Raw genomic sequence first — 21,886 nt, forward strand, 5'->3', positions numbered from 1 at the left:
GGAGCTCCACCCCGAGCGTGTGCAGGATGAAGCAAACCACAAAGGCTGGGGCCGCTCAGCCCCGGGTCCCGCCCAAGGCCGAGGCGGTGCACAGGCAGGCAGGCGCTGAGCAAAGTCGTGGGAGGGCGAAACTCAGCACCTACGACCTGGAGCACAGAGGAACAGTGATTTTGCCCCTTTCCTCAAGGATGCACGTGGCACCCCAGCTTAGAAAGACCCCGCACAAAGGCCACGCCGGGTCTGAGGCTCCCCGTGGGTGCTGGTGCTAGAGAAGAGATCGAATCACCGCCGGGATGGAGACACCCAGGAGCCCCCAGTCCCAGCTCGCCCGGGCCAGCCCCAACGGAGACCCTGCGGCTATGTCCTCCTCTCTCTCGGGGATCCAGCTTGCAATAAAAGACATTTTTTTTTTGCAAAAATCTTGTTGGTCCAATACAAGATCTCATCTCTACTACGAGCCCCCATTGCCTTCTCTGCTCTCTCAAGCATTCAGGTTAAGTCAAGCACGCCGCGGGCTCCTTGTTAGGACAGACGGTCGAATGCAGGGAGAGGAGGGACGTGCACCTGGATGGCGAAGAATTAGCTTAAAAGGAAACGAAGTATTGTTTAAAAACGTTTTGCTTTCTAAAACTAACTTATTTAAAATTAATTTTGAAATGATGGCCACCAGTGGTAAGGCCCATGATCATTCATTTTTAAAAAAATAATATTCAAAGCAGTGCACATTGGCTACTGAAGTTGCAAGAAAGCCCGAACGCTGAAGGAGCAGCGGTCGCTGGCTCATCTGGAACCAGAGGTTGTCGAAGTGCTTAATTGCATTTCTGAGAGGCCCGACCTAGTCTGCAGGTGCAGGAAGAGTATGTTTTTTCATCTAGTTCAGTTCGATGCGTGGCCCGTTCAGCACCGGGAAACCGAGGGGAGGTCAAAAAAGCAAGAAAGCTCGTTTTCTGTTTCCAAGTTGTAAATAAAAGTGAAGCGTGAACGGGTGATCTCTACTAGTTTGAAAATCTTGAAGGACACGATGACCCAAAACATGACGTTCCAGTCTCTCCCTACTGATAACACTTCCTTCATGGGATAAATTACTTGGTTTTAAATGAGGTACATGTTTTGCAAAATTATTTTCTTTGCCCGCTGTATGTATGCAACAATTAAAACACAGTCTCACTTACCTAACAAAAGCAAGTTAAAGCATTTGTTCTTCTGTTTTTTAAGTCGACTTCTAGGCTCCATCTGAATACACCTGGGTACAATCAAAAGAGGGGAAAAAACGGAAATTATCCCATAAATGAGATACCACTTTTAAAACTGAAAACTAAGCAAACCTTAAGTCTTAAAAAAAAAAGTGTGTCAAACAGTGCAATTGTGCAAACAAACAACAGATATTGCGCATCCCCTTCGTTACCCAAAAGAAGCACCAAAACGATGCGGTTCAATCTTTCTTTAGGAAAAGACTTGCAGATGCAAAACACAGATTACAACTGCATCAGGATGTCCAGCCGGGTGGTTTATATACCATGATGCAACCCTAGCTGTTTCAATAGCTTTGATTTCAATCACTCACTCTTGCTCCCCAAAATTATTTTTGGAGAACACGATAAGCGACTCGGGACGTTTGCCCAGGGATCTCTTCCTGCCCGAGACGACAGAACCGCGGCAGTCGCAGCGAAACGTATTTGTTGAGACAGGAAGGGGAAGAGAGGAGGGAGACCATCACACCCTGCAGAGTGGGGGCTCGCGGGTCCTGTGCCCCGGGCGAGCGTCCTGGCGCACACAACCTGGAAAGCTGCTGCAAAACAGACCGACTGTGTGGCTTGTCCATCCCTGCCACTGGATTTCTGCGGCAGACATTGATTGAGGGGGACCCGTGGGGTCTCCTGGCAGCGCGTCCCACGATCTCGCAGCATCCTTCCAGCGCTCGCTGCAACCGAGGCGTGCTACCCCCACCTCGCGGCGACCAAGCCCACCCCCTCTCCTTTCCAAATCAGGCTACAGTAGGAGCTCTGCTCTCCAAGGCAAAGGGGCCCGCGTCCCCATGGGCATCTCGAGCCTGCTTCTCATGGGGCTCGAGCTACACGAGGCTGACAGCCCAGCCTTAGCTGCCTGTGTTTGGAGGAGGGACTCCACCAGAGAGAGGATCGGGCTGCAGGAAGCGGGGAACAAAAGACCGGGGTGGGGTGGGACAAGGTGAAGAAAGCAAATGGCTTTAATCACGAGGACGCCACGCGTGTCCTTGGCCAAAAAAATTCAGTGGTGATGAATCCTTCCGGCCTCGTAGCGAGGACCGGGCGGCTCCTCTGCTGCTTCTAGAGCGAGATATAGAAAGCTCCCGTGCTGCGCAGGAGCCCGGGCCGGGCGCACGGCCCTCGGGCATCGTGTCCCACCATCCCTCTGCGGGGACGGACACCCGCTCCAAAGCTCTCCACGTGCGTGGAGCTCCCCGGCGGAAAAGCCGGCTTCCCCCGTGGCTAGGGCACTCGGGGTCCGGAGACCTGGGGTCTAGCCCGGTTCTGCCAGCCGCCTGCTCCGGTTTCTGCATAAAGATACCGGGCCCTGGTAAGGCATTTCCCCAGCTCCAAAAGCTAGGACGACGGCACGTACCCACCTCCGATACCGCTCCCCAAGAGCTACACGTAAAAGCGGTGCTAGGGCTAAATGCCTCGCCGCCGGGAGTCAGACAAGGATCCAGAGTCCCAGTGATCCAGCGTGCGCAGAGACCATCCCGGCAGGTCCAGAATCAGTCTGAGTTTGGACCCCACGGGGTTGGACCCCACGCACTCGCTTGCACGGCCCCCCAGGAGACGGGGCCCTCAATGGACACGATCGTGCAGACTCGGGAAGCGTCTCCTGGGCAGGCCTGACCTCATGCCCTCCCCGAGACCTGCCTCCCCAATGGCTTACCCTGGGCTTGGGAGGTCTCCCGAGGCTCTCTGCACAGCTGAGGCCGGTCTTCACTCGCAGGCGTCCAGTTCTGTTGGCTTCGAAGGGGAGGAAGATATCCCTTAGCACCGCGTCAGCTCGGGCTGGAACGAGAAGTGCCCCGCGCGGTCCCGGCTGGCTCTGTGCTACCTGCAACACAGGCAGGAAATCTCCTGTCGCTGCAAGAGGCGAAGGCGGAAGAGAAGTTGTGGTCTGGAGGGTCCACGTGATGCTGCTCCCTTGGAGAGCGCGTCACCACCAGGCGAGCGCCGCAGGGGCATGGGGCAGAGCGACGGGAAACGTTGTGACAGGAGTCCCCCCGGCTGCAGAGCGAAGCGAAGGGGGCACCCCAGAGATTGCTCCTGAGCGGGCTCGGAGAACAAGGAGCCGGTGGGCAGGCAGCTCCAGTGCCCACAACAGCCCCTCACTCCCCCTTAGCGCGCTCGAGGCGCTCACAGCCCTTAGTGCCAGGTCGAGCGCACACAGTGCGCGCCCTCCGTGCCTCGCCATTGACTGGTATTTTCAGCATCTCCCGGACTGGGCGGAGGGTCACTGAAGACTGGGACTGGTTCGGTGGTGGCACACGGCAGTGAAAAGCCGCGGAGGTCTGAAGCGAGCCCAGGGCCCCCAGCTTTGCAAAGCCGAGCAGGAGAGAGAGACCGCGAATCCAACGATACGTTGGCAAACACCCTGCCTTTCTCAAGGGTGGCTTTGAGCGAGGCACGAGGGCCACCGAACACCCCCCGGGGAGGGTCTCAACACCGCGGACGGCTCGGGGCTCGCCGGCTGGAGCGAACCTCGGCTGGCCCCAAACACACGCCTTAGCACAGGGTCCTGCATTTCATACTGGCCCTGCTGAGCCCGAGCGAGCATCGAGATGGCGAGGAGACGGGATTGTACCTCTCCACGGCCAGGACAGACCTGAGGGAGACCCGAAGGCCGGGAGCTTGAGCCAGCGCACACCTAGGGGCAACACAGCAGCCAACCTTCACAGGCCGTGAGCTACAGCTCCTGGGCCACCCCGCACGCAAGGTCTGGGGGTCCGGGGCCCCCTCCCTGCAGGTCTCCGCTGGAGGAAGGAGGAGGAGAAAAATCGGCACGTGCCACGAGGGGGAGACGACTTTTCTAGGGTACGTCTACACTGCGCTGCACGCTCTGGCTGTCCCCGAGGTCGTGTGGGTACCAGGAGCGGCCTGGCCACAGCTACTGGGATGCAAGTGGGTTAGTCGAGAGCTAACCGGGGTTCGCCTGCCCCGTGGCTGCAGGAGATGCATACCCTCCATCTCACCATAGCCGAATCTCCGCAGCGATCTGAAAAAAGCAGGGGCTATTTAGGGCCAAGGCGGTGTCCCCATCCATCCCTCCTCCCTGGCCTCATGCATCTCAGCCCGGAAATCTGCAAAGTCACCATCAAGATAAGAGCTGCAGGCGCGCCTCGCCCCAGCCTCAGGCCATGCCAGGGCCTCCGCACACGTGGCCTGCCCTGTTACGGCCCAGGGCCAGGCCCCGAGAGGCGACCGGCTAGGCATGGGGCCGACTTGGGAGCGCAGGGGCTCTGCTGGGGCGGTGGAGCCCAGCCCAGCCCCGCCTCTGCAGACAAGTCAGACTAATTAGCCCTGCAGAGCAATGGGGCCAATTAGCCTGCCCGCGCAGAAGAGGCTACACCGCTTCTGGAGCGAGGGGGCAGCCTGCCGGGGCACTACGACACGGCTGGCGGCCCGTGCTACCTCCCAGACCGGGGGTGCGGCACGCGCCCCTCCCAGCACCTCTGCTTCCTGCAAGCCGCTCAGTACCCCGGGATGGGACCCAGCCCCACGGGCTCTGGGCTTGTGCCAGCCAAGATCCTTGCCTGTCACTCGCTCGTCCCCTCGCAGCCGGCGATTGCACAAAACACGGGAGCTGGGACATCCTGATCAAGCCAGCAATGAAGGCGATCCCCGGCTCTGGAGCGCTTTCCAGGGCAGCGGGCACCTCTCTCTGGAACGACTAACGTGACTCCCCGCCGCCCTGGTGATTTAGTGCCTGTCTTCCACCCGCGGAGTCTGAGACAAGCTCTTTGGAAGGCATCACGGCCTTGGTTCCTTACTATTTCCCCCTAAAAAAATGGAAATCCAGCCTCGGGCACAGTCAGAGGCAAGACCAGAGTGTGGCTATTGCAGCTTTTCTCTCGCTATCTGGGAGGATCAGGTGCTGCTGGGTGTTGCCAGCATGGCATCAGCAGAGGGTGTGATGGAGAGATAAGCACCAGCTCGCGATGCTCTGATGAAACCAGCTGGACAACTGCAGCAAATGCAGAAGCAAGCAGCAAGATGGTGAGAAAAAGCCCAGAGAGGGTCACTGCGGTTTGCTCGACCTCATCCGAGTGCCCCACCTGGGCGAACAGCCCCGGCTTGTCATTATTTCCGACATGACACTAAAGCAGCCAGGGAAAAGTTACCCGCGCTGACTTTACCAAGTCCTCTGGGGCACAGGCTAGTGCACACACCCATTCCCGACCTAGATGAGGACTTTTTTTATACTCGGTTGACCTCTGCTTCGAATCATCGGACCTGTGCACAGCCTGAAGGGGCCGCAGAGTCCAGACCCCACCATCGAGGCAACCGCGTAATGGGGGTTACATGGGCTCGGGCCCATCCCTGCGTGCCACGAGCCGCAAAACAGCCCCCCGACACCCCAAGCAAATGGGAGAAACCTCAGCACAAGATCCATTGCCTCAAACACAAGAAGAAAAGAAGATGCCGCGGGGATGAATCGCGCCTCCAGGCTCTTGCCCCACCAGGAAATTTGTGCAGAGAAACGTCCCCCAGTGATCCTAGGAAGGAGACCACAGAGGAAGACAAAAATGACCAAACAGTCCTTGCCAATTTGATGAATGCATCCCCCAGCCTGGCACTGGGTTTAGCCTGGAGTGTGCCAGCAAGGCACGCCACCCCAGCACCTGAGAGGTTTCTCAGTACCATCTGCTTTACCCTCGTCCCCCAGCTAGGCTGGCCCCAAAGCGTTCCCCTCTGAACACCTCCCGCCTGAAGACAGGGACCACCAGTGCCCAGATATACTCTCTAGTGCTCCCAGTCTCTAAAAGAGACCCCAGGAGTCCTGGCTCCCAGGTCCTGGGGGGGCAGCTGCCCCAGCAGAAGAGGAGACGCGTCCCCTGCAGCGTCTGCACCAGCAGAGAACAAACCTCTGGTGCAACCGAGCATCCGACATGCCCCCTCTTTCTGCCACCCAGGGATGCATGCACGGGCCTTGCCCGGGACACGAGAGTCAGCAGGCGCCCACGTTGCCACACACAATTGGTTCACTGTGGGGAGGAAGTGCCAGGAAAGACCGTTGTGAAATGGCTTGATGCAACCACAGTAAAAAGTTCTTGGAGGATGCAGCGAATGCCAGGGGGGTTATCAGAGACTGGCTTTGATTGCAACCGTGATATCCAACTGGTACACATAGAGGAGACGCACAGAGTTGCCCTCATGCTGGAAAACCCACACGGCAAGCCAGAGACGGGCTGGTGAGAGGAAAGCAGACTAGGGGGTTTGCTGACACACGATTTTACTTCCCGGTCCTGCCTCTGGTACAGCAAAAAGGTTTCTCCTCTCATTACGGTACACAGAGAACGGATTTTGATTGAGAAACAGGTCGTTTGCAGCACAGAGCATCCTGGCTCAAAGCAAACCTGCGTGGGTTGGCCCTGTTCTCCTTTCACTGGAACTTGCTAAGCTCCTCACCAAAGCCACGATAGCACGTCGCCCTATGCTGGCAGGGAGCAGGGCTTCCATTTAAGAGGTGCTGCCAGTGCCAGCGAGCTGCCTCCCCTGGGGGCAGGTGTGCAAGAAGTTGGTGCATCATTTGGGTGCTGAAGCTGCACACCCAGCACCTTGTGAGGCTGCTTTTCACCATAGACCGTGCATACAGTGCACAACGCAGCAAACGCTGCAGACAGCCTGACCCCGTCATCCAACTCGGGCACCGAGCTTTGCTGTTGCAAGCCAGCTGCCCCCATGCTGGCAGGGGAACAAAGGGAGGCCTTGTAAAGCCAGTTCTTCACTGCTAGTGCTTCGGTTCCTAAGCCCAAGCTAGGACCTGTTCAAGGCAGCCAGTGTATCGCACCCTGCTGAATATCACCCACCTGGAAACACAGGCAGCAAGGGAAGAACAGATCCAGGGGAAGTCGTGCCCTGTCAGCCCCCTCCATCTTTCTTCTTGCAAAGAGCAAGATGCTTGCTGGAACGTGGCTGTGGACGAGGTTAGAAAATGATCCTTTTCCTCCAGCCAAGGTAGCGGGGGTCATTTCAGAGTAAGGTGCCCAAGAGGGGTCTGCTATTGCGTTTGCCCCCTGACTGGGAGAGCCTCTGCCTGCGGGGCATCTGTAGGGCCCAGGCTGCTTTTGCTGTGCGCACAGCTGGTTTTTGCTAGTGACGGGAAAGGCGGACCTAGTTCACTCCCCAGCAGCCATTGGGAAAGGCTCCGTGCTCAGATGCCACCCATCTGGATTCGTACAAGTGTGCTGGAGATAAGCCGGCTCAGGCTGTTACTTCCCCCTACACCCTCCAACCTCAAAGCCATCGAGATCCAGCCACCCCCACGAGGGAAGAACTCGTTTCCACAGGGGAGGCAATTATGCTAAGCTGGATCAGCAAATGCATTCAAGGTGTTAGCACTTGCACCTTCTTGGAATTGGGGAAACCCTCTCACCCCAAATTCGTGAGGCCTCAGCTCGTTTCTGGCCGTGACAAACTGGAGAGGGGATGTGATGCTCTTGGATCATAGGCTGTGGGTAGTTCTCCAACGTGTCTGACCACACACAGACTAAATAAACCAAATTTCGAAAGCAGGTAGGTGCTTGTCTATGCAGATAGGAGCTTTGGGAGAGCCCACTAAGCACTTGGGTCTCTCAGCTCCTAAATACCTTGAAAAATTTGGCACCTGCTGGCAGTCACCACAGATGGGACTTCTGCAGGCTTTTGAAGATGTCACCGTTTCCCTTGTGCATCTTGGATATGGTATCCCCTGGCTTTCCTCGAGGCTTGCTAACAACCCACTTCCAGCAAATTGGAAACAGGCAACTGTGATCCGTCTGGCTCATCTTGCCAGCCCTCACCCCACGACAGGCCCGGAGCTATAAGCCGAGGAAAAGGAAAAAGGAAAAAGAACGACCAACACCGGACATTTTGTAATCAATGATTTTTTTTATCTTTGAAAATGGAAGCAAATATTTGGACAGAATACTCTGCTCGCTCTATAAGAGCACATCTCTCAATACTTCGCTGGTTCTCTTCCGGGATATCACGGTTTAAAAAAAAAAAAAAAAAAAAGCTTCAGGCACTGACTCTGGCTGAGCCTGGCTAGGCATCATCAGTTCATTTAAATAAAATACAAGCTAGTAACTTTAAAAAAAAAAAAAAAAAAAATCAAGGAGGACCTTTCCCCGCCCCCTCTCCTTAAAACCGCCAACTTTACACCAACGCTGCTTGGGCAGCAAAACCTGGCATTTCAGAAACTTCATTCCCATCGATTAAAAGAACAACACGTCCCTAGCACACAACCCTGAAATCAGACGTACAGATTGACATGGAGATTGCTACCCGGGAGAAGAGTCGTGCTCAGCTGTTTCACGAACGCCCCCCCGCCCAGTCTGCTGCAGTGAAAAACCACCCAAATGCTCAGAGCGTGCTGAATGCCCGGATTGCGAATCCAACCTTTAGTCAAACTCCAGCAAGTTTTCTTCAATGCGCAGGTGAAGGATGTTTGCCCTGCTGCTCTGCTCACTGCTTTCTTAAAGAAAAAGGATATACCCATCACTACCTTAATGACGCTTTCCATCCTGTGGAACTGTACACGTTCTCTGTCCTTTCACATCAAATGGCTTGTGCTTCACCAGCTAACAACATCACTTGACTGTCCCAAAATGGTACGACTTCACATTGTCACAAACACTCACAGCCTTCCAGAACAGAGAATCCTTAATCGTTAAGTTTTGAACATGCAGATACAAGAAAACGGAGAACTTGAGAAAGTCTAGCTAACCTAGGGAGAAGATGACCAGAGCGCGCTCTGGGAAGGAATGCAGACCCACCGCATTCAAAGGCTGTCTTGTGGAGGAGACTCCCGAAGGGTCAGCTGGGCATGTTGGCATGCGTGTGCGCGTGCACACCCTGCAAGTGTATGCAAATGTGCATGGATAAAGCTGCAGCGAGGCGACCCAAGGGTCGAACCTGAAGGCGGAAAGGGCATTTGAGACTCATCAGCTGACTTTCTGCTACGGGCTTTCCTCTGTCGCACAGGCCGGCTTCACGTTTGCCAAGAGGAATCAAAATGTGTGTCGTTCCACCTCCCGCCCTCCCAAGCGCTGCTGGAACGGCCCGTCACGACGACGGGTAGGCTCCGCGGAGTTCGCCGCCCATCGCACAAACCATGCTGGACCACCAGACATCTGACGTGCTTCAGCCCAACAGGTGTTGAACCTGGTCCAGCTGGAATACGAAGCAGGGGTCCCACTGTTTGTTACCTGGTGTCAAACACCCCTCTGTGTTGTACAGCGGAGCCTCTTGCACAGTCCTGCATCCAGGAAACCGTACTGGGGAGGCTGACTTGTACATAACCTTTCACTGGAGGATCTCAAAGGCAAGAAATGAGTTGGGAGCCAAAAATAAACTTTGACCGCAAAGGGCTAGAGACAAAGGCCACTTACATCATGGGAAACCTTCAGTTCCCTGGGATAAGATTTTACTGTAGCTGGTGGGGTTGCAAGGCAGGAGTGGCAGAGGGAGAAAAAGGGGCTGGAGAGATTGAGGAGGTGGGAGGATTGAGATCTGTCACACTATAATCACCCAAGCTGCTTTTAATGCTGCTTTGGAAGCAACCTCAGGACTAAAAGCTCTTACACCAGCATCAAAACAGTGGCAGAAGTACTGTCAGCTCACAAATTTAAACGCTTCTTAGCCGACAAGTTACTGGGGAGCCTTTGCTGCTCTTGTACAGATGAACAATATTCACTGGAACAGCCAGCATAGACAACTTGGCTACAGGCTACCATCCCATCAGCTTGCAAGATGACCCTTCAGGGCATTTGGCTTAAGATGTTTCATTGCACATCCTAAACCTAATGTTCAGGTGATAAATAACACAAACATCTTTTGCGTAACTGCATTTAGGCCTTCAAAAAAAAAAAAAAAAAGAAAGAAAAGAAAAGAAACAGCTAACAACACAACATGCCCTTGTGACAAGGTCAAAATAATCCAAAGCACGGGGTAACGGCAGAACAGCAACAGGACTCCAGGACATGAGATCATCCCACTAGCACGCAGAAATAGGGAACGAGCTTTGTAGCGACTTGAAACTACTTCACTCTGAAACAAGCAGGCAGCAGTGGTTGGGGACACGTTAAAAAAATAAAAATAAAGGCAGTCAAGTCAGCTCAGATGGGTTTATGCAGGGTCTTTACAACAGCTTCGTCTACACTGCAAACGAAACGGATCTGATTGTTCAAAAGGAAAAAAAAAAATGAACGCTCGTACAAAATAGCTTCAATTTTGTCCTCTGAAACAGTATAAACACACACACACACACACACACACACACACAGAGTGCTGCCCCTTCCAATTAAAGGAAAAATAAAACCAACCCACAAATACTGCAAAAATGGCATACAGGAAAAATGTAAAAAGTTATTTTGAGGGGGTTTGTTTGGAGTTTTTTTTGGCAACTTAAAAAACTCATTAAGAACAATATGGCATTGGTCCCTAATTCTATTTTTAAAACAAGCTATTTGGGCACTCGGTGGAAAGTTGGAATCGTTTGTCCTCAAGAATTCAGAACACCTGCAGCAAGATTGTAAAAGTAGCACTTGATCTTTTAAGTCTGACAAAAAAAAAAGTCACATAAAATCATTAAAATATCAGGAGGAAAAAAAAAAAAAAAAGAAACCTCTCGCTAAAAAGCTTGGCTTTTAATCGTCGGCTTTCATTGATCTTAATTTCGGAGGATGGTAAAGTTCGTATCGCAATGCCGCCCGGTGCCGCTCGACGAACCTCGGAAATGGAATGTCTTCTTGAATGGCAGTGCCTCCCCCAGCCCCCCCGCAGCCCTGCACCCAGCTAACAGCTTGAGTTCTGCTCCCTTTGCTCTCTCCCGCGGCGCTCAGTTTGCAATCTTCGCCATCTGCTGTTCTAGCTTGGAAATGCGCTCGTCTTGATTGGAGATTGTGTCTTTTATAGATTTGAGCTCTTTCAAAATCTCGTCCAATTTGGCATCGTTTTGCTGGAACAAAGAAAAGCGCCGGTTAACGCCGCGGGGAGGGGCTCGGCACGCTCGCATTCGGGGTTTCCAAAGCACGCAAAGGGTCTTGCCGATGCAGGGCTGCTGCGTTACGGAGCGTGGTGCTCGCGGGCTAAAAGGCAGGGTTCGAACATGAGGCAACATGCCAATGGCATGGGTCTTGACGCAGGAAGCCCCATACTTTCGGTGGAATTAGTGCCCTCTTGGGAAAGGACGGGAAGGGTTGAGGTTTGCGCTTTTTCATTAGAGCTCTGCTCATGAATAAGCACCGTTTTGGTCTCCTGACAAATGCTCTGAAAGGACTCACAACCAGCTGCTGCTCTGGTGTGTCAGGCCCAGCTCCCAGACCATGGGGCACTCTCCTCAGGAGACCCGCTTTGTCAGGGGTTGTTTTGCCTGATTTTCTGTGTCTGGCTTTAGACAAAGGGTGGCCTCATCAGTGAAGATCCATGGCTCTTCACTTGATCAAGTGGCTCTCTTTGAATAGCTCATGAAACAAGCTTTGTCAGGGTCCACCACCCTGCTCTGAGGAACACAGAGCAAGATCTTCGAGGCCATGCCAGGTCCAGAAGACCCAACCTACCAACCAACACAAAATCCCTCTGCCAAAGCTGCTCCGAGGGAATGTAAATACCTCAGAACAGAGGATGGGCCAGATGCCAGGCCTGGCCCTCCTGTGTCAAAGGTGCACAGGGACCCTCCCCAGCTACAGCTGATCTTGGATGTACCTCTCATGCAGAAGACCAACACCTCCAGCAGCCCCGACATGTCTCCTACGCCCCGTGCCCATCCCTGCAGTAGGCAACGCTATTTCTACTGCTGCAGAGGCTTGGGGGCTCCAGCTGCATCTCAGACACCAAAAACAGGTGGCCCATGGCTTTTACTCACAATGTTTGAGGTGTCTACTGCTTTCTTTGGGGCGGTGATGAGGTCGCTCTTCTTGTTGGCGGCAGGTTTGTTGTCCAGTATGTTTTTCTTGACCACCTTGAGGTCCCTGTTTTTGCCGGGAATGTACCCATGTTTCAAGGAAATGAGGATCGGATCGGCGTTCTTCCCCTCAAACCACTCCTCTGCTTCCAGAGCCGCTTCCGGGCCAGCCGTGTCAGGATACAGGTCATCTTGGAAGAGGTCCGACTGAAAGCCAGAAGACGACACAAATGGTCAGATGCTTTTGGCTGGAAGGCGCGAGGCGGCTTCCCTTGCCTGGCTGCTGGCGGGACTCACCTTTCGAGGGACCGTCATGATGATGGGCTCGCACTTCCGCTCGTGGAGCTTGAAGAACCTTTGGAATAAGGAAAAAGAGTTAGTTGCAGCCAAGCCGGTGTGGAGCACCACGGCTGGGCTCCGTCTTTCCAGTCACCTTCAGGGCTGGGTCACACCCGTGCCGGCACTGGCGTGACACAGGGGGGCCCTGATGCATGTCTACCTTCCCCCTCTGTCTTTATTAGAGACCATCACCCACTAAGCCACTAAGATGGTCTCTCCTCCTTGTCACGGTTTGTTCACTTGGCAGTGATCTTTGTAAGCTATGTCAGCATTTCCTAGCTCACCCAGCACTGCTGTACTATTCAGGACCCAGAACCCATTTCTCTCCTAAGCTCAGACAGCCGCCTTGTGTGCACGAGAAGATTTTTATTAGACAGCTGAAGAGACCGCTTTCACATGAAAGTTTGTAGAGATAAAGGAGGTTTAGACTTGACCTGAGACTGACCCTGGGTTTTTAATCGAGGTGGACTGTAGCCAGTTTGCTCTGTCAGAAGCTGCTCATCAATTTGTTACGGTCCTAATTTGAACGCTGACCCACTTCCAGTTCAGTTCAGACTGTATTATCCCCAGGGCAGGTATCCATGGTATCGTGTGTCACTAGGAGCCAAGGCTACTGACAAAACAGTGGCAGGACGTGAAGCTGTCTCCTGCCTCCCTAACACGGGCTCTCTGAATCCATCTCTTGCTATCTAGGCTGAAAGGATCTTTTAGTGCCACTTTGGGTGCCAAGTGGGTCTTTAGCTTGAGTGAGGTTACTTCACAGCACTGCACAGTGTCTCACACTGGAGCTGAACGCAGGATTTTTAAGCAGACGCCACGGGCTGCCTTGCTGCTGCCTGCTCCTTCCACGGGTGCCTCTTACCTGGCGATCTCACACTTGTTCACATCAAGGCCCCTCTTTGGCATGAACCCCATCCCTCGCTGCGGCTCCTTGCTGCTGAAGGTGTTGAGGTAGTGGACGTACGGGGATTCATCTGTAATCTCGAAGTAGCGAATGCTGCTGTCACCCTGCAAGAAATCAGAGAAGGAAAATTAGAAGGCCTCTGCTCCCCGCTAAGCAAGAGGGGGCTAAGAACACAGGAGTAGCTCCTTTCCCCTACAGGGCACCATAAAGCTAGGCTGCAGTCTCCTTTGGTTGATCTCTAGCTCTGAAGAGGAAATGTCCAGGCAACTCATCAACTCCCTGGCTCCTCCTATACTTCCTGTGGCAATGCAGAGCAGGCTGCAAAACATCAGGAATCCAAAGCTACCATGAGTGAGGCAATACTGGAGAAGCATGCAGACTGGGAAGGCAGCACTGAAGGGGTTCAAATGCAACAGCCAGGGGAGCTTGTACTGCAAGGGAATATTATCCCAGAGCCCGATAACCTGGCCTTCAAGCAGCCCTGCGTGAAAGGAGAGACACACCAGGAACAACTGTCCCATGAGTAATGCACGTTTTATAGCTAATTTCCTCCAGCTGAAGCTTCTATCGATCATCGGGCTAACGGGCCTCGTCCCGGCCTGCTCAGAACTGTCACCACCAGGCAAAGACCCATTACCCCATTATCGTAAAGCAGAGCTCCCATGTAATGGTTATCTGAACAGCATCTCTCTGGCCCTTGGCACTGAACAGCGATATCAGCACCCCCTTGGAGACCAGGGACCTCCGCGGCTCATTTCCAGCTTCTACACCAGCTACGGCAGGGATTGATGAGATAACTCCCTGCCTCAGTTTCCTCACAAGCAAACTGGGGCGGGGGGAAATGCTGCCACTTTTCCTAGAAAGGCATGGGAAGGGTCAGCTGTTTGCATGGCACTTTGAAAAGGGAAGTGCTGAGTGTTATCTGACAGCACAATTACGGAGGCTTTCTTGTTGCAACAAGGATTTCACTGACAAACAAAAGCCCAATCAGCTGATGGCCGGCATGTGCAGTTGACAAGGACAGGAAACATCTGAGTACGGGTGGAAGGAAAGGCTAATACTATGCGGTGCCCGGGAGGTATCGGACAGGAGGCTGGAAACCATTATTCCTTGTTGGCTCCAGAGGGATCTAGGACTCCAGAGTCACTGCAGCACTGGGAACGGAGTGTCCTTAGATAGTACAAAAATACTCCCTCTGCTAGCATGGATCCTAATCTTTAATTTTGCTCATCTTTGGCTACTTAGAAACCAGAGAAAATGGGGGTTGGAAGGGACCTCAGGAGGTCACATCTAGTCCAGTGCTTTTCAACTGGCGTGCCTCGAGAAGTTTGGACTAACGAGAAGAAAGTTCTCTGGCCGCCTAGCACTGGTGAATAAGCCGCGCCAATGAGATATTCAGAGAAGACTCGCACATGTGTCGGCTGTGGAGAAGAGAGAAGCAGCCGATCAGAAGGGAATTCATCTACTGCATATGTGTTGGTTGTGGGGGATGCTCAGTTTGCAAGCCTCTGAACTGCTGTGCTGTGGATTTTTGCTGTGGCAACAAGCTACAAGGAGCTCATAAGTACAGGGATGGCAGATGGAGAATTTGTATTAATGTAAGTGTGCCTTGGGCTGGAAAAGGTTGGGACACACTGATACAGTCCAGCTGCCTGCTCAAAGCAGAACCATCCCCAACTAGATCATCCCAGCCAGGGCTTTGTCCAGCCAGGTCCTAACAACCTCCGAGGATGGAGAGTCTGGCTAACCTGTTCCAGTGTTGTACTAATCTCCTTGTGATAAAGTTTTCCATAATATCTAACCTCAACTTCCCTTGCAGTAACTTGAGACCATTGGATCTTGTTCTGTCATCTGCCACCACTGAGAACAGTCCAGCTCTGTCCTCTTTGGATCCACCCTTCAGTTGAAGGCCATTCAGTTTTCACTTCTCCAGACTAAATAAGCCCAGTTCCCTCCACCTCCCTTCACAAGTTGTGTGCCCCAGGTCCTGAACCATTTTTGTAGCCCTCCACTGGACTTTCTCCAATTTGTCCACATCCCTTCTGTAGTGGAGGCACCAAAACTGGACACAGGACTCTAGATGTGGCCTCACCAATGCAGAATACAGGGAAATAATCACTTCCCTTGATCTGTTGACAACACTCCTACCAATGCAGCCCAGTATGCTGTTAGCCTCCCTTGCAACAAGGGCACACTGCCGGCTCATAGGAAGCCTGCAGCACTTACAGCTCTGAAGGAGCCAACTTTAATGAAGACAAGTCTCATTTCCCAGTGACTGGCTCCCAAGCATTGAAACTGGCCTTGCCACATGTTCAGTCATTTGCAAAGTGCGTGAGGGCACCCTCTACGTGCATCTTTGTTTAACATTAAGAGAGGGGTCATTACAGACCAACATCAAGAAGAGAGGCAGGCCTGGGCAAAAGGAAAAACGTCCGACTCATGTTCTTAAGCACAGCTCTACTTGCCTAAATAAACCTTTCCCCGGATCAAGGTCAGAACAGAGGCTTTCCTGTAGTCTGGCTGGTTGGGATCTTGACAAATGCTTAATAGAGTGAGGACACTCGCTTTCAATCCAGATACAAGGTCCCAAAGGCCTAAACTCTCCTGCAGCCTTGAAAAATTCATGAGGTGTTAGCCTTTGTTTCTCAAGGAGTGGAGAGATGAAACAGATTACAGCACTTCAAAGGGTGCGAGGGAGAAACTATGGTAACACTTTCATCTCTCAGCTCCTACCCCATGGCAAGATAAAGGTAAACTGAGGCAGCTAACCCCTGAAATGAAACATGGTTAAGCTACCACGATATAGCTTCAAATTCTGTGGGTTAGAGATGGATGGACAAAGCAACTGCATCAGATCATCAGATGCATGCTCAACAGTGACAGTCTCTATTAAAGGATTGTAACTGTTCATCTGCCCACATACATTTTTTCCATCTTTGGTTTTGAAGGAAATGTTGTAGACAAGTTTCCTACGGAACAAATGACGCTGCGTGAATGAGCCGCACTAAATACTGCTTTCCTGGCCCCACACAAGCACTAGGGCTGCAGCTGGGGCGGCGCTACAACTTCAGTGCCTTTGGCCGCTGTTCTTTACCTTGCCACACAAGTAAATGATATTGGTGTCTGGGTCGTAGAAGGGCAGCAGCACCCCGTTGCTGGTGTCCATTTCGTGAAGGGCGATGGGCTCTTCCATATTTTTCTGCAAATGAGAATTTGAACCATACGATTAGAAAACAAAAACACCCCCTTGTCGATGCACCGCCTACATTCTTTGCAATTAGTCACAGAGGGATGATGCTTCTTCAAAGGGCCACATGTAACAGCAGCTTGCGCTAAACAATTACAGGCCGGTTGATTTTCAGATGTTAAAGCCCCAAAAGAGATCTGAGCCAGTCACATTCTGAAGTCAGCTGCACAGATAAGGACCTACTGGTCAACTGTCAGCGGGGCACCATCCCAGGCTGGTACACAAAGTATTTGGGGACAAAGTGGCCTTCTCCAAAGACCATTGCTCTTTTACGAATCACCCGATCTGTTCAGTGATAAATGCCACTTCCAGTATTGAGCTACGTCCTTGGAAGGACACCAGAGTCCTCCTCCAAGCACAGGAGAGGTCATCTTAGTGAGAGACAAAATGTTACACCCAACCATCCCAGTGATCTCCGTTGGTGTAATAAGGAGATGCTGGATTAGACACCTGGAGGAAGGGGGGCTACAACCCTGCTATCCAAACTGAAATGTTGCAAGTGCTGGGAGGCCCATTGTGGCCAGGAACTCAACCTGACACAGGGCTACGATTCACCAAAAGGAAGAGCAGTTGAGCAGGGCACGTACTGGATTCCACAGGGCAAGCTGCCGCTCGCTCATGCGGCTGAAGCCGGTGGTGAAGATGTTGCCGTCGGAGAGGAAAATGGCTCTCATGGGTCGCGCTCCCTCGTGGGCCTTATCTTTCTCCTGCAACGCAAGTGTGGGGAGAAAAAGCACCTTCAGCATCAAACAGAAATCCCAACATGTCAGAGATGAACTCAAATTTGATTTTGAGTTGCCTGGAATCCCACGGCTCAAAGAGATCAAACATGTATCCCAAGGTAGTCAGTGTTATACCAGCACAAAATAAGCAGCGAACAGATGAGGCAAAAACAATAAAAATAAATTAAAAATTAAATCAAACTTCCCCTTGAATCTGGGGTAAAAGCTACCTGTGTAAATTTATACTGCTTTGAGTTTCATCTGTCCACATCATGGGCAGGTATCTGCTCACCCGGCACCTAGTGCTGAGATGCAGTACTGACCACCCCAGGACAGCTGCACGTGTGCCCCCTCTTGATGTGCACCACTCCCCTATGCAGCCAGAGAAAAGTGACCCACACACCAGAGCTCAATGCTCAAGAGGAGGCATTAATGACCAACATACAAGAGAAGCGGCAGCTGCTCAGCTCCACTTTCCCTAGTGGGCAGCATCACACACTGTTAAAAGCACGATCAAAACAAAATTGATATTTGAGCCATGCCATAGCCCATGCCAATAAAACAGGCAGGCCACTAACTTACCATTGGCAGCCTCAACTCTGGTACCACAATGGTGCATGAAATTAGGTGTGAAATTATACTGGTGCCATTTTAAAAACTGGACCTCAAATATAGGTAACTCCAGCATGAACCTTAATCAAGGGAGACAAAATCCTACAGGACCTCTCCCCTTCCTGTAATTTTTCCAGGTTTAAGCAAAAATCTCAGCCACGCACTCCCCCCCCACCACCACAGTCTCCTCTCTAGATGCTGTTGCAAAGCACCCGCGGCTGGGAAACTGCATTGATTTTACAACGCTGCACATACTCACAGCAACGATTTCTTGTTTCCGGGGGTCGATGACCCGGACTTTTTTGTCCTTGGAAGCCGTGCAGATCAGGCTGCCGTTGCGATTCCAGCTTACGTTGTAAATCATGTCCGAGTGCATGTCGTCCAGGTTGATGAGGGGTTCGCCTGTCCCCACGTTCCAGATGATGACTACGTTATCGCAACCTGGAGGAGGAAAGCAGCCATATATGAAGTGCCCGAATATTGGCACACGAAGCATACATGCCCGTCTTTAATGCGTTTTAAAAGCTATTTCCAGCTGTCTCCCTTCTCTGGAGGAAGCAGCAACTCAATCTGCAGCCTGCTTCGCTGCAAAGGCTCCCCAGAACAAAGAGACTCATCACTTCACATGGCTTTAAGATGTGCAGCCGGTGTTTCCCTAGCACAGCCCTGTCATGACCAGAAAAGGACTGCGCGCATCTAGCTGAAAACATCCGAACCAGAACAGTTGCCGTCTGCACGTGCATTTGAGATGAGGGTGCGTGTTTGATGGGAACATCATGGCACGTGGTCAATGCCACACGAGACTCGGAAGAGACGGCCCCACGGTGCAGAGTGGCGCCTTCAGGCAGCCTCGTGCTGTCTCTTCCCAGCTCCCGCGATTCAAGAATAAGAGGGGATGGATTGAAACGTGTAAGCAGCTCCAGGAGAATTCACACAAAACCTTTAATGAGGATTATCAGCGGATTAGGGGGATAAAAAATTGATATAAATTAGTAAGCAGGACATGAAGACTATCTGAATAGCTGAGTGGCAGGCTGCAGAAAGGCCAGTGCCGGCTGTTGCAGAACATTTCTATTTGCTTCAGTGACGATGGTGCAGACCAGCTGGGGGAACAGCCTATGGAAATTGCTTTGGTCCATGTTGTGCTCAGCTCAGTGGGGCTTTTATGGATCTAGCTTGGCCAAGAATACCCTTGACAACCAGGGGCAGAAGCCTTCCTCTTTGCTGCAGAAGGCAAAGTACCGCTTCCGAGCATTTCAGCTGCCTGCTACATCACTGAGCTCACATTACCCCCAAACCATGTGCTGCACCTGATCTTTGGCTGGGGTCTGTCCAGAAACACAGCCACCCCAAAGGCTTCCCTCATGTCCTCCCACATCTCTGCCAAGAGCTCTACAGCTGGACAGCCCTCGATTGCTATCCCTACCCTACTTCCAGCTTCCATTTGGCCCCTGGTTGTGAGAGCAGAGGCTTTCGCCGAGCAAACGGCCTTTTCCATCCTGGCGAGAACGCTCTGCACACATGCAGCGTGCGTCGCCTTCAAAGCACCCTGCACACGTGGGTATCGGGTCCCTCCACATGGGAAGGAAGTGATGGCCAGGTTTTCTCCTGCACCCAGTCACACTGCCGGCATCTCAGCCCCTTGTCTGCCTGCCGCCCTCCCCTGCCCCCTCCTGCATCCATCTTCTGCCCTAAAGACTGACTTGTGAGCTGCTGAGTCCTGGCTGGGTCCTGCAATTCAGTGTGGCAATGCACCGCGACCGCACCCCCGCATGGCAAGGGGAGGCACCAACGCTCATCTAGGAGAGAGGAAACTCAGTCTCCTCCCCGAACCCCCACGGGTCCCCGCAGTGCCACGCTCCCAGCTGGAAATGCTCAGCCTGAAACCCTCGATGCCTGGCCTAGGATGCAGCATATGAATGACTCTGGGTCCTTGGATGTTGAAAGGCTTCTGGGGAAAAGCCTCGGGGCCCCTGCCTCTTTGAAAATCGCTCTTGTGCCCAAAGTGCTGGCGATTCCTGGTCTGATCACATGCTGAAGAGGGAACTGGGATGGGAGAGACAAAGGGGACCCTTTGACTGGAACGAGAGTTGCTGCAGATCGGCTGGGGGAGAGGAGGGAGCCTGGGGAGGTCTGGGCTCCAGGGCCCCCAGCTCCTCCAAGCGTACCCCCTTGGCCCTACAGCCTGCCTTGAGTTTTAGTCTCTGCCGAGAAGCCTGAGTAAACAGGGACTGAGCCCAAGGCAAGCAAACAGAGCAGTATGTGGAGCAAATGCTGGGACTGATACCCACCGCATCTGCTGGCTGCCAGGACCAGTTACAGACCGACTGAGGGCAGGGGAAGCCGAGCGCTCCACCAGCGAGGGCGACCAGCTGGGAGAAAAGGGGAGGATGCATGCAGTCCTTTCTGTGCGAGCTGTCCCATCCGAGCACATCGATGAACAGGCCAGGATCCACAGGCACCATGCACGGATGTGAAAGGCATGTGCAAGGAGCCAAAGACTTCCTCGACTGGCTCTCGTAGCAGGCACGTGGCCACGCGCTAACAGAGATCTGGGATCTGCTCCCTACAGCCTCTGGGGTCTTAGGCCCTCGCTCATGTCTGTACGGGTGACACCAGCTCACCTGGGAGGCCACGAGGAGTATTTACTGCTCATTCAACCTCCATGCTAAATGCCAGGTAAGCAATGAGAATCAGATCAGCAAAAGCTTCAAAACCCCCAGTCTGTCCAGAGAGGCTCAAGGTTGAGCCCAGACACCCGGTGGTAGAGGTGTCCGCCAGTTCAGCCAGCACAGGCTCGGTGCGGCAGTGCTTTCCAGTGCAAGACCGACTCAGTCAGCCCTCCGGGAACAGAGCGGTGGAAATTCTGCAGTAAAAATGGGCTGATTTGACACGTTTCTTCTACAGGCACTTGGGTTTGGGCATTTTAGACCTTCTGTAGCATTTTAGATTTCTTTTTGGTGCTGAACACCCTGAGAAGTGATGAGCAGGAAGAGGAAGAAGAGATGACCACAAAGGTGACTGACAAGACAAGGGGACTTGGGCAACCAGCACCCAACTGTTCACACCTCAGCCGTGGAGTGAGATTTTGCAAAGCGTGGGAGCATTTCTACCTCGATAAAGATATCACTGATACAATGCCTGCAAGCTGACAGTGGCCCAGGGCGTAGTGTTGGGACCACCGTGCTGTAGCAACACCTGAGGTGCATGCACAGAGGAGCTGCAGCAGAGAGGCCCCAGGCAGGCACACCAACACCCAGCTGTGTGCTGGCCCACAGTACAGCTGCAGCCAGCCATGGAGGGGAAGTGGGCTAATGGAGCAGGCACTGGTTTTGCCGGCCAGCCAGCAGGATAAGGAAGTGAAGAAGAGGAAGGAGGTTGTGGAAGGGCAAGGGCCATGGAGCAGGGTGAGGACACAGCTGCACAGGAGCGCCGGGGAGAGGCATGTGGGGCAGCACGGCGTGGTCATGGAGGTGCATGCAAGGACTGTCAAGAAGCATGAGAAGGCCACATAAGAGGAGGAGAGGTCTTGGGCACAAGTGAAGCACAAGGTGAAAACCAGGGAGGTTCAAGGGTGCTGAGGAAGGTGCACGAGTGCAACGTGCCCTGTCCTCAGCTGCATTTCACCCAATGCACCAAGAATGGGGACACACCCGATATGCAAGGTATTTCAAGGAGCAGATGTACTTTGAAGTGCCACAAAAATGTAATAGTTTCATAGTTTCTAGGGTCAGAAGGGACCTGAACAGATCATCAAGTCCAACCCCCTGCCCCGGGCAGGAACGCATGCCGGGATCATATCACCCCAGCCAGATATCTGTCCAGCCTCCTCTTGAAGACCCCCAAGCTAGACCCAAGCTAGACCTCCCTTGGGAGCCCATTCCAGAGCCTGGCAGCCCTCACTGTAAAGTAATGTCTCCTGGTGTCCAGCCTGAACCTGCT

General features: G+C 52.9%; 1 protein-coding gene and 1 long non-coding RNA gene across 2 annotated transcripts in view; one reads left to right on the forward strand and one right to left on the reverse strand.

The window, feature by feature from the left end:
• Positions 1-3,133: 3,133 nt before the first annotated feature.
• On the forward strand, positions 3,134-15,400 carry LOC109312681. The gene is made up of 3 exons (XR_002101889.1): positions 3,134-3,145; positions 6,791-6,796; positions 15,102-15,400. It is a non-coding gene; the product is annotated as an uncharacterized LOC109312681 (long non-coding RNA).
• CORO1C (coronin 1C) overlaps positions 8,092-21,886 on the reverse strand; it is a 43,212-nt gene continuing 29,417 nt past the window's right edge. Inside the window, exons 5-11 of the mRNA XM_019538826.1 lie at positions 18,204-18,385; positions 17,198-17,317; positions 16,458-16,562; positions 13,322-13,467; positions 12,418-12,475; positions 12,082-12,327; positions 8,092-11,175 (exon numbers count right to left, since the gene is read on the reverse strand). Of these exons, the coding sequence (XP_019394371.1) occupies positions 11,056-11,175; positions 12,082-12,327; positions 12,418-12,475; positions 13,322-13,467; positions 16,458-16,562; positions 17,198-17,317; positions 18,204-18,385 (977 nt within the window). The 3' untranslated portion in view covers positions 8,092-11,055. The remainder of the gene's footprint in view (positions 11,176-12,081; positions 12,328-12,417; positions 12,476-13,321; positions 13,468-16,457; positions 16,563-17,197; positions 17,318-18,203; positions 18,386-21,886) is intronic.

The sequence above is a fragment of the Crocodylus porosus genome, unplaced genomic scaffold (assembly GCF_001723895.1).
Source record: "Crocodylus porosus isolate Cpor-Errol unplaced genomic scaffold, CroPor_comp1, whole genome shotgun sequence".
NCBI lineage: Eukaryota > Metazoa > Chordata > Crocodylia > Crocodylidae > Crocodylus > Crocodylus porosus.